This window comes from Bicyclus anynana, chromosome 9, assembly GCF_947172395.1.
Source record: "Bicyclus anynana chromosome 9, ilBicAnyn1.1, whole genome shotgun sequence".
Classification (NCBI taxonomy): Eukaryota; Metazoa; Arthropoda; class Insecta; order Lepidoptera; family Nymphalidae; genus Bicyclus; species Bicyclus anynana.
In genome coordinates this window covers 14,108,715-14,120,917 of record NC_069091.1, presented here as the reverse complement: position 1 = coordinate 14,120,917, position 12,203 = coordinate 14,108,715, and the positions used below count along the sequence as shown (strand labels likewise).

At 38.6% G+C, this 12,203-nt stretch overlaps 1 protein-coding gene across 2 annotated transcripts in view; it reads left to right on the top strand.

The window, feature by feature from the left end:
* Positions 1–12,203, top strand: part of LOC112048984 (ATP-binding cassette subfamily G member 4) — a 37,683-nt gene that overhangs the window by 22,346 nt on the left and 3,134 nt on the right. For both annotated transcript variants that reach the window (XM_024086699.2, XM_052883428.1), the window contains exons 2-10: positions 4,357–4,527; positions 5,800–5,936; positions 6,203–6,348; positions 7,279–7,517; positions 8,166–8,416; positions 8,818–8,986; positions 9,375–9,475; positions 10,247–10,402; positions 11,388–11,593. In XM_024086699.2, coding sequence (XP_023942467.2) covers positions 4,357–4,527; positions 5,800–5,936; positions 6,203–6,348; positions 7,279–7,517; positions 8,166–8,416; positions 8,818–8,986; positions 9,375–9,475; positions 10,247–10,402; positions 11,388–11,593 — 1,576 coding nt within the window. The remainder of the gene's footprint in view (positions 1–4,356; positions 4,528–5,799; positions 5,937–6,202; positions 6,349–7,278; positions 7,518–8,165; positions 8,417–8,817; positions 8,987–9,374; positions 9,476–10,246; positions 10,403–11,387; positions 11,594–12,203) is intronic.

Sequence of the window (12,203 nt, the reverse complement as noted above, 5' to 3'; positions counted from 1 at the left end):
AAGCCATAATGAAAAATAAAATGTAGGTACTATGAGTCGAATACAAGTAAAAGTACTCTTCTCTCTCTAAGAAAATCAGACTCTGACTTAATATTTCATTAGTATTCAATAATAATAATAAGTAAATTTGATTTTTTTCTACATTAGGATTCATGAAATTAATACAATAAGTAGGTATGCGAGGTAAATAAGTAAATAAGGAACTACTTTACCTCTAATTATAAAATAAAGGCTTACTGGTCAAGACTCATTTTAACAGTTATTATAAATATATGAAACACGTCTATTCTCAATAGGATTTGAAGTATGAAATTATATCTCAAGTCCAAAGTACGGCATTGTTATCTAATTCCACAACAATTAGCTAATCAAAAGTGAACTTTGTTAAATCAACACAATAGAATTATACCTACAATCTACATGGGTGTTCGTTTTGAACATCTACCAATTAGGTATGTTGGTAGATTATGCATAAAAACGAGAACAAAGGGACCTTTTGTAATCTGAATGAAGACGAAATAGAGATGATGACAGTTGTTTAAATTGTATATAAATTAGGAGTAAGCTAATAGTAAAGCAAATTTTTAAAAGCTACAGTATGTCTGCGATCATTATTTTCAGAGCTACAGTGATTTAAAGGGTCAGATTTGCGGTACTGCCACGGTTTCCTGAAAATTGCCCCATATAAAATGGCACGAATTAATGACGTCGTTGATTCACTGATCGTTAGATTTATGCGGGCGTTCAAACAAAATTACAAATATCCTAGTTATTTGACCGTTTTTGTTTATAGATGATTTATTGAATGAAAGAAAGTCACGTTTATGGAAGCTAAAAATGTATGAATTTTCATTTAATTACCTACGATAAAAGAATTTTAGTAAATTTTGTAATTTTATAATCCCATTTATTGCAAGCATCCAGTCAACCTTTGTTTCTTACATATTAATTAGTTAATATTGACCTTATATAATGATTTATTTATTTTGCTATCATCCGCGAAAATTCGGCGAACCCATGCGACAACGTCACCCAGGTCCGACAAAATACTCTCTACGTACGTTTCACCCCGAAACCGGAGCATCCTCAGGAGATGTTGACTCTACAACGTGCAATTGCATGCAATTGCACGTTGTAGAGTCAACATCTCCTGAGGATGCTCCGGTTTCGGGGTGTTTCACGTAGAGAGTATTTTGTCGGACCTGGGTGACGTTGTCGCATGGGTTCGCCGAATTTTCGCGGATGATAGCAAAATAAATAAATCATTATATAATCATGATGAACTTCCGCAAAGTAACGCCTGCTTCTATCCAATATTTAATATTGACCTTATTTACCCGAATGTCTCATAAAAATCAATATATTTAAACCATCATCATCCCATTTCAGCCGAACCGGAAATAAAGCTCACTCTTTCGTCCCAACGAAACGAAATATATTTCCGGTTACAGCGATATAGGCGTACTCTATGAGACCATAATCATAGTAAAAAGTAATTGTGATTAAATTAATCTTACCGGTTTATTAATAATAATTAAATGTTTATTGTAATTTCAAGCATTAGGTAATTTTTTCTAAAGCTTGTAATACTAAACTAGTTACATAAAGGTATAGCAAATTGAAGATACATTATATTTAATCGACCTTCATATAAAAAGGACAAATTACTTCAAAAGGGTAACAGATTGACTCAAAACAAGTAGATACCTAAGCTCAGTCCTCGATCGATCAACAAAGTACGAGCACAAAGATCAACAAATGACGCACAGAAAGGTTATCTTCTCTTTAGGAATAGCGGAAGACGTAACACATACCTACACACTTGGCATAGATCAAATTAATATAAGAACCAATTAAGTAAGTGCAAATCTACTTACCTAATTACTGTATACCATACATATTTTCTCATTCAGAGAGGAGACTCGAGCTCTGCAGTGAGCCGAATGATTGATAATGATGATGATGATACATATTTTAATTTGATCAATTTTGACTTCGCGATTGTATTCTTAGTCACACAACTCAACTCAGCCACTTAACTTTTATTGGTATACCATACCAAATATCTATATTAATATTATAAAGATGAATGATTTGATTGTTTGTTTGCATTGAATAGGCTCCAAAATTAGTGAACCGATTTCAAAAATTCTTTCTCTTTTGGGAAGCTACACTGTCCCCGGGCGCGCTATAAGCTATACTTTATCCCTGTATTCCTACAGTAACGGGAATTACGCGAGTGAAATCGCGTGGCGTCTGCTAGTGAATCATTATATTTTTTTTATTTACTTCTCAAAATTTTAATGTTGATGTTGCATATTTGATTTGGCCGGTTTTCTATTAATCACAACAAATCATGTTACTTGATTGATACTTCTGTAAATAATTTATTAATAATGTTATCAATGTTTACATTTAGGTAATCATAATAATTGTCACTTCTAATAGACTCTGAACGGTTATCTGTTGAGGCTCAGAAAAAATATATTTAAGGGGTGTGGATTTTCATCCTACTCCTACCAAGTTAGCCCGCTTCCATCTTAGACTGCGTCATGACGATGTGGGAGTGTGTGAGTTCAAATCCGGCCCGAGGCATGCACCTCCAACTTTGCAGTTGTGTGCATTTTTAGAAATTAAATATCACGTGTCTCAAACGGTGAAGGAAAAACCTGCATACCAGAGAATTTTCTTAATTCTCTGGTATTTGTATCTGGTATTCTTAATTTTCTTTATTCTATTGGCCTAACCAATCTCATTCTGAGAGTAGACTCGAGCTCAGAAGTGAACCGAATATGGGTTGATAATGATGATGATGATGATGATGATGATGATGTTGATGAGATGGTAGTCAAGAGCTAACTTGTAGAGAATAAAAAATAAGCTCTCAGTCCATTATGATTCAATTATTTTTCAAGTTCTCCGTATGTTGCGTACGCAGGTGCATCGACCTTGGTTGCAATTAAGTGGTTTACATAGCTCGCTGATGTTATGTGGAAACCGGTTAGGGGTATGTCATTAATAAACTGACATGTGTTGCCAGAGTATAGTGCTCATTCTTGAATTGCATTATCAATTAACATCAGAAGAGCGATTATGTAAGAAAAACGTATATTTATACTTCACAGCTGAAATATGGCTATATTTGTCAAACAGCTAATTGAAATTGTCTGTCGCTATTCAAAGATCATTTACAATCGAAGATAAAACCAATGATTATTTACACTATTGATATGTTACGTGCCTACAAACCGAGTCCGCTGAGTGCACATGGCACAATTTTGTGTTTACTTACTTTACATTATACATATAGTTAATTCAGTATATAGTTTTTAAACTTTCTAAACACAGAATAAGACATTGTAGACAATATTTAGGTAATTATGTATAACTTTCGGTGTTTGATAAGCGACTAAATGAAATTAAGACAATTATGCACATTTGTCCGCCTCATTTTTGATGCGTTATCTCTAGTATAAAATATCATCATTGGATAAAACACCAATGCTGACTCTCGTGGTTATTAATACAAATACACTGATTATTATGATTAAGACATCATAAAATCAGCTTCCTTTTATTAGCTTCTATCAATTTGCTATGCTAGATACAGATAGGTCTATAAAATCTTATAAGACTTTTTTTTTGTTTCCGGAGATTATCCTCGAACGAAATAGGCTTTACAAGTATACATGCATCTTCTCAGCAGAAGCTGCCTTCCAAGCCGGTGGTCTTTAAAAACAATCAATATATTTATTCTCTTGAAGTTATGGGAAATACTCCTGAGCACTCTGTATAATTTTGATTTTTTGGAATAATACTCGTATATACCTATAGGTCCTACAACGCGATCAGCCATGCTTCAATGTATCAAAATAAAACGTGCTGAGGCTCCATGAGATTCCCCAGAAAGATCGAAATTCTGGCTTCTAGAGCTGGCTAGAGTACGGAAAAAATCTACCTACAAAACTAAACCATAATCTTTTTTTTTTATTCTTTACAAATTAGCCCTTGACTACAATCTCACCTGATGGTAAGTGATGATGCAATCTAAGATGGAAGCGGACTAACTTGTTAGGAGGAGGATGAAAATCCACACCCCCTTTCGGTTTCTACACGGCATCGTACCGGAACGCTAAATCGCTTGGCGGTACGTCTTTGCCGGTAGGGTGGTAACTATCCACGGCCGAAGCCTCCCACCAGCCAGACCTGGACAAATTAAGAAAATCTCAATCTGCCCAGCCGGGGATCGAACCCAGGACCTCCGTTTTGTAAATCCACCGCGCATACCACTGCGCCACGGAGGCCGTCAAATTACTCAGTACAGAGTTCTTTACAATCTTTCTTTTTCTTTTGCAGGCACAAAACAAATTCTCCATGGGGTGAACGGTCGGCTTCGTCCCAGGAAACTGATCGCCATCATGGGTCCCTCGGGAGCCGGCAAGTCGACGTTACTCGACGTACTTTCCGGGTACCGCACTACGGGAGTCGGCGGCGCTATATTCATCAACGGACGAGGAAGGAATATGAGTGAGTGATCTATTTAAATCATGGTATCTATATTACGGAACGAGCTAGGAGTATCTCTGCGCGATCGAATCAGAAATGAGGAGATCCGCAGAAGAACCAAAATCACTGACTTAGCTCTACGAATCGCGAAGCTGAAGTGACAATTGGTGGGGCACACAGTTTAAAGAGACAATGGATGTTCGGATCCCAAGATGCTGAAAAGACGACCCCGCATTAGAAAACGCAGTGTTGGTCGACCCTCCACCAGGTGTACTGACAACATCGAGCGAGTCGCAGGGATTCGCTTTTAATTAATTGAAAAACTAGTTTAATTGACATGGCTAAGAAAGAGTTGGTATTGGAAATTAATCTTTATGTGATTACTAGCTGACGCCGCGCGGTTTCACCCGCGTGGTACCCGTTCCCGTAGGAATACAGGGATAATATATAGCCTATAACCTACCTCGATAAATGGGCTATCTATCGCTGAAAGAATTTTTCAAATCGGACCTGTAGTTCCAGAGATTAGCGCGTTCAATCAAACAAACAAACAAACTCTTCAGCTTTATAATATTAGTATAGATAAATGTGGAAAACAAAAAAAGAACATTTTATTCGTTTATATTCATTAGCATATATTCTGAGATCGAGAATAACAAAAAAATAAGAGTTACGTAAACACTCAATACTATAAACGCAATATAAAAACATGTTTTCCAATGAATGAGACACGAGTTCAAGAGCGCGTTTAAGTCTTCCCGCCTGCAACAGCGGGTCGTGACATTTAGACATTGGTATGTTCGTACGTACTACAACAAAAAAATTGTGTTTATGTAATTATACGTCTGCAGATCTTTGTTTGGGTTTAATTTTGATAATCATGTTTGATTATTCAACCTGAGTTTTCAATCCAAATTTTGCATACACTTTTGAGTTACCTACAACTACTAAACTAATGGTTGTTGCGTTTTATTCTTGAATGAAAATCTGTACATATAAAAATCAATGCCACTTTTCGTTGTACTTTTATAACTCACGAACGGGCTCACTTATCCAAACCAAATGTTTAGGCTTTGTTCGGACTATTTAGCAGAAGGTTTATGTGAAGTTTGCACAGAATCGGTCGAGCGGTTTTTCATTTATCACATTTTTTGTAACAAATTAATTCAATTAATGGCGGATCATTTTGGTAGGGTAGGGTAGTGTAGGGTAGGGATAGGGAAGAAGTGCACATAAGTCAAAGCGAAGCTTGATCGGGTCCGCTAGTTAATTATAGTTCTTTTCTTGTTACAGAGAGGTTTAAAAAAATGTCATGTTACATTCAGCAAGACGATAGACTACAGGGCTTGCTCACGGTGGGTGAGAACATGGAGCTCGCTGCTGACCTCAAGCTGCCCACGACCATGGATAAATACGAAAAAGGAGAAGTGGTAAGGATTGATTTAGATTATTTTGTATAGAAACAAAATTCAAATCTCTTTGAACTTTGAATTCTTTGAATCGAACGTTAAGAAATGTTTCAAAGATTAGGCTTAATTTAAAAGCAATTTTGAAAAATCAGGATTATGTCATAATTTAATTTAATCTAATGGTTTAATGGGTGAATGATACCCTGGGGGTGTCCCTACAACGTGTAAACCCCCAACTGCAACTAATATAAAACGTTTACCAAATATATTACCAATTCTAATTACAGATCGAAGACATTCTGACCAATCTAGGACTGTACGAACACATGCACACCCGTGGAGCTCAACTGTCGGGAGGGCAGAGAAAACGGCTGTCCATCGCTCTGGAACTCATCAACAATCCTCTCATCATGTTCCTTGATGAACCTACCACGTAAGTCAAATCTCTACATTTTATATCACAAAGTTTGTCAAGAAAGTAATATTGGTTCCTTCCTTTCAACCCATATTCGGCTCACTGAGTCGAGCGGCTCGAGTCTCCTCTCAGAATGAGAGGGGTTAGGCCTTAGTCCTACACGCTGGCCCAAAGCGGATTGGCAGACTTCACACACGTAGAGAATTAAGAAAATTCTCAGGTATACAGGTTTCCTCACGATGTTTTTCCTTCACCGTTTGAGACACGTGATATATAATAATTTCTTAAAATGCACATAGGTAACTGAAAAGTTGGAGGTGCATGCCCTGGACCAGATTCAAACCTACATCCTCTGGAATCGGAGGCAGAGGTTATGTAAGGACATACATGTGACTAAAATCGAGAACATTATGCCTAAATGGTTTGGGGACGTAGAGAGGATGACATGACGAAAGGAGACTAACAAAAGAGATTTTTAAGGCGATAGTGAATGGATATGTAGGAAGGGCGAATATTCCTGATCTAAAATGAACATTCTCAATAAAGGCCAGGTTATGAGTAGCCTAAACTGACGAACTTGTATACGAAAGGATTGAGAGATGCACGGGAGATATCACAAAGGCGTTAGCTTTTAATGCTGTCTGTTCTGTGGGAGATAAGCAAGGATCGTAACATGTGAAAGGATGTGGTGACTGCTCAACAACGGGAAAATGTCGTGATGCTAATATGTACTAAGACACTCATAGGGTTTAGAAAATCTTTAACGGTGTCCGGTGACACTTGACACGAGGCTAAGTGTCTGGCTGATTGGGGATACGATTACTGATTAATATTATTAATCCTTTGTAAGTTAGATAACTGTCCTTTGTTTTTGGGTGTAAGTAGGTGTTTTATCACTTACATCTTTTACTTCAGCTAAACACTCAACAATATATTCAATAATTTCAGAGGCCTGGATAGTTCTTCATGCACCCAAGTCGTACAACTCTGCCGAAGCCTAGCGCATCAGGGTCGAACTATAGTGTGCACAGTACATCAGCCGTCCGCTTCTTTGTTCGCCCTATTCGATCAAGTGTACGTGTTGGCAGCTGGCAACTGTCTCTATCAAGGGACCACAACAAATCTTGTGCCATATTTAGAACAGGCTGGAGTTCCTTGCCCCATTTATCATAACCCAGCAGATTATGGTAAGTTGTAACTTTTTTTATTTGAGTCTTTGGTTTTGCTTTTGGAGATACCACTTAAATATTATGAGGTCCAAGGCTCGAAGTACCCGGAAAAATGTAGAGTGACTCTTTTGGTGGTTTTTGGAGTGGTTTGAATGACCCCACGTATATTATAACAAGCGGACTTGGTCAATTCGCTTTGACTTAATTATGTTCAGTTACTTCCCTGCCTCTACTCCTACCTTTACCCTACCCTATCCTTCCCCAACACTTACCCTTTTTTGAGAATCAATCATCGCTATCCAAACGATTACCAATGTGATAAAGGGTATTCTAAGGAAGCAAGCATGTCGTACGTTAAGCTTATAACAATAAGGCAGTTATTTTTATCATAAAAAAATAAAAATAAGAAAAAGAAACCTAAAAATACGACAAACAAGATGATGGATATTAAAAATTCCAAATGATCATTGTGTGCAAGTGCACAAAAGTGGGGACACGTCGCAATTTACGAAAAAAACCCACCATATCCATTTGAAGTTCAAAGTTATGATGATTTGTTTAGGTTTGATAATCGTAGACTTTCGGCTTTTATAAGTTCTTTCTTTTTTCTGACTTTCGATAGTATTATCAAATTACTTTATTAAAAATATATATTCTCCCTTCCAGTCATAGAATTAGCCTGTGGCGAATACGGAGAGGACAAAATGAGTCACCTAACAACAAAGGCTGAGAACGGTAGGGAATTAGCGTGGTTGGATGAACCGACCACAATTCCCTCAATGGAAGCTCTGAGGAAGCAGTACCCATTGAGTGTGATGAAGGAACAGGACAGCGAGTCTGGACCGGAGGAGACGCCACAGTCCAACCAGAGATCTGTACTCATAAGGCGAGGGTTCCTGAAGGCGAAACGAGATCCTGTAAGTTCAAATGAAATAAATCATTGGACATTATTTTTACCACGGATATAAGAAGTGATGGGATAGCTAAAGTGTCAATTTTTGAAACGAAACCAACGCACCCGGGGGCGTGGCCTTAACGATACCATCTACTAGTGTAATCACAGATAAAAGAAGTAAAGCTTTTTCTGTTCTGTGATTTTTCTTTTTTTGGAACTGTAGGACTCTGGGCGTCAGACAGAAAAAAAAATAAACCTGTCCGTTTTTTGAGAATTCCATGCAAGAGGCATATTTCCATCATTGGACGTCAATCGGCTGTTAATAATAATAATGGATGGAACCTAAGATATCCTATATGATACTTATGATGTGAAAAACATTATGGATTAAGAGTTTTTAAAATTTATGACGTTTGCTTGCAGACCATGACTCACCTGAGGCTGATAGTCAACGTGGTGGTCGGCATCATGCTGGGCGCGCTCTTCATCAACGCCGGCAACGAAGGCTCCCGCGTGCTGGAGAACTACAACCTGCTGTTCGCCATACTGATGCACCATATGATGTCGCCCATGATGCTGACTATACTTACTTGTAAGTTGTTTCACTACAGCTCAAGGGAGCATTGACGTATCCAAGGGCGTCGCTTATAGGGATGACAGAATAGGGAAGAACAGCTGAACACACTTGGGTGCTTTGGTCATAACATCTAGGCGCGCTACTGATTTTTCATCATATTGATGACTGCACCTATATTTACCAATTTTTGGTATGTTTTAAAGATTGGCTAAACCATCCTTAAGTGGGATAGTGATGATCAATGTAACTATGCAATCCAAACTTATAGTTAGGGTAGACAATTACAAGTACAACAAAAAATTATTGTGCGTACAATATTTCTTGGATATACCAGAGTATCTCCATATTATGTAGGTAAATGCAGTAGGTTGCACTGCATTTAATATTATTTTTTTAATTTCAGTTCCTTCAGAGATGTCGATATTACTAAAGGAGCATTTCAACAGATGGTATTCACTTGGATCCTACTACATTTCTATAACGATAGTGGACTTGCCTATATCCGTAAGTTTCTCATATTTGTATATTGCATATCACTGTAAGTGTAATGAGTAAATTACGTCAGTTTCGCCTACTTAATAATAACTAGCAAATTCGACATCATTCTCTTGATTTCTTAGTGCGCTGACATACATTCGCTTAATTGTGTTTTATACAGATTAATCTAGATATTATTACCCTAAACTCGATATGCATCGCAGTAAGTCTAAGCCCCTGATCCCCTAAAACATTGGAATTGAGGTCTGGTTTTGCAGGATCATTGAAATAGTCTGATGATGATATTCTATGGTTAGTGATAATATAGATATAGGTATATTTTCGATTGCGCTGTTATTGACTTGTGGTTGACATTTTGTCTATTTGTCTTCAAGAGATACATCGTTTGGTCGCTTGTTAAACTTGCTTTCTCTGTATTGAAGTGCAGTTAGTTCTTTATTAGAAGGGGTATCCAAATTTGATCTAATAGGATCTTACCAAATTTGGCTAGGCAGGGAGAAGAAAACGAGCAGAGAAAGGGAGTGTTAATCGATTGTCAAGGAATTCCTTAACCTTACGTCCTTGGGTCACAAGTCCAGGACTCTGCTCTGAGTTTTTCTCTCTACCACGCGATGGACCCGGCACCCGCACGGTGAACCCATAGAATGCTAAGATATTCGTCTCACTGAATTTGGTTCCTACCAACGTTGGTCGAAGATTATGATAGGCATCCATATGTTTGAGATAACGTTTGAGTTATACTATTGATATAATGAAATAGTTTTTCATAATTTTCAGATAGTATCGTGTGCGATATTCAGCGTGATAGTGTACACGATGTCAGCACAGCCGCTGGACATCGCCAGGTTCGCCATGTTCTTCGCCATCTCCGTGTACACGGTGCTCGTCGCGCAGAGTTTCGGCCTGATGATCGGTGCTGTGTTCAACGTTGTTGTAAGTATCTATAGTCTGGCAAGTTCGTTGCTGACACTCTCATGATATGCGGGCGACGAGGGGAAAGTCCGCGCGGGTGTGACTTTGAGCGTGCGGGAAAGTGAGGTGCATCAGTCGTCCGTTTTTCATTCATTGCTACACGCCCCCCGGCCCGCGCGGCCTATCGAGAGTGTTACGAACGAAGTTGCCAAGCTATACCACTATACCTATACTATACGTATACTTATACTATACGTACATAACATACTCGTAAAACGGTATCTCTCCTAAAATCTTACCTAATCCTTAAATTTAAAAAATATTTCATTTGTAAAAAATATAAGTGGTCCCTAAAAAAGACAGTTTTGATTTTCATGACTATATTTTATGTTCTATAAGATGTAAATTATTTGGTGCTGCTTGCTTGACATTTGGATTATAGGTCTAGCCTCCATGTAAATCTGGGACATAGCCTTTAAAGCCACTTCAAAATCCACGCGTTTTAGATTGTCATATTCTACCGTATACCGTATCTATGTACGTACCATATATGGTACATATTAACATTTTTTTCATCATCATCATCATCACCAACCCATATTCGGCTCACTGCTGAGCTCGAGTCTCCTCTCAGAATGAGAGTGTTTAGGCCAATAGTTCGCCACGCTGGCCCAATGCGGATTGGCAGACTTCACACATGCATAGAATTAAAAAAATTCTCTGGCATGCGGGTTTCCTCAATATGTTTGCCTTCACCGTTTGAAACACGTGATATTTAAATTCTTATAATGCTCACTACTGAAAAGTTGGAGGTTCATGCCCAGTTCGTATCCGAACACCGGTGTTCGGATTTGAACCCACACCCTCCGGAATCGGATATTAACATTTTTTTAATTTCACATAAGGATAAAGGGACCAACAGAGGAAGGTTTCTGGTTTACTGCATCAAGTTACCTGAATCCGGCCCTGTAGATCTCATAAGACTACAAAAAAATTGCTTCCACAGAACGGAACTTTCCTCGGCCCAACGCTCTCAGTGCCGATGATGATGTTCGCTGGTTTCGGCGTGACGCTGCGAGACCTGCCGCCGTACCTGTCGTGGGGGTCGTACGTGTCGTATCTGCGGTACGGACTGGAGGGGTACATCGGAGCCATATACGGGCTGGAGAGACCCACTCTTGATTGCAATGAAGCCAAATACTGCCACTACAGGTACCTGATAGCTTAAGTTTTTTTCTTATCACTATCAGCCTACTTTTTGGGTTCTGTAAAAGGTTAAAAGGGACCCTATTAATAAGACTCCGCAGTCCGTCCATCACCAGTGACGCTCACATGCGACCAAGCAGCGCCGGCCCGAAGTAAATTTTAGAATGGAGCGAGATCCAATTATGGCGCCTTTCCTGTTTGCTCCTAATAATGTATACCTATTACCTATACCATTGTGAGTGCAAAGTAAGATTGGAACGTGAAGATCTCGACCATACTCTGGAGTGACCAACGTTCTTTACCATTTAGGCGCCCTCTAGGATTTGGCGCCTGGAGCGACTGCTCCGTTCGTCGTATGGCCGGCCCTGCGACCAAGTGACGAGGAACTAGATAGTTAAATTTCGTCCAATCCAGGCACCTGTCCCAGTCCCATCTCTTTCGTACCAACGCAACGAAAGAATGAAACGTTATTTCCGGTTGCACCGCCAATACCCTTGTTGTTAAATTTTCCCTATTTTTCTACACGAGATTATCTTGTTGGTCACTTTATAGCGCCAAAGGCTGTTTGTATCTCATAAACCGTAATATTTAAAATTTTCACAGTATTGTATTTCTG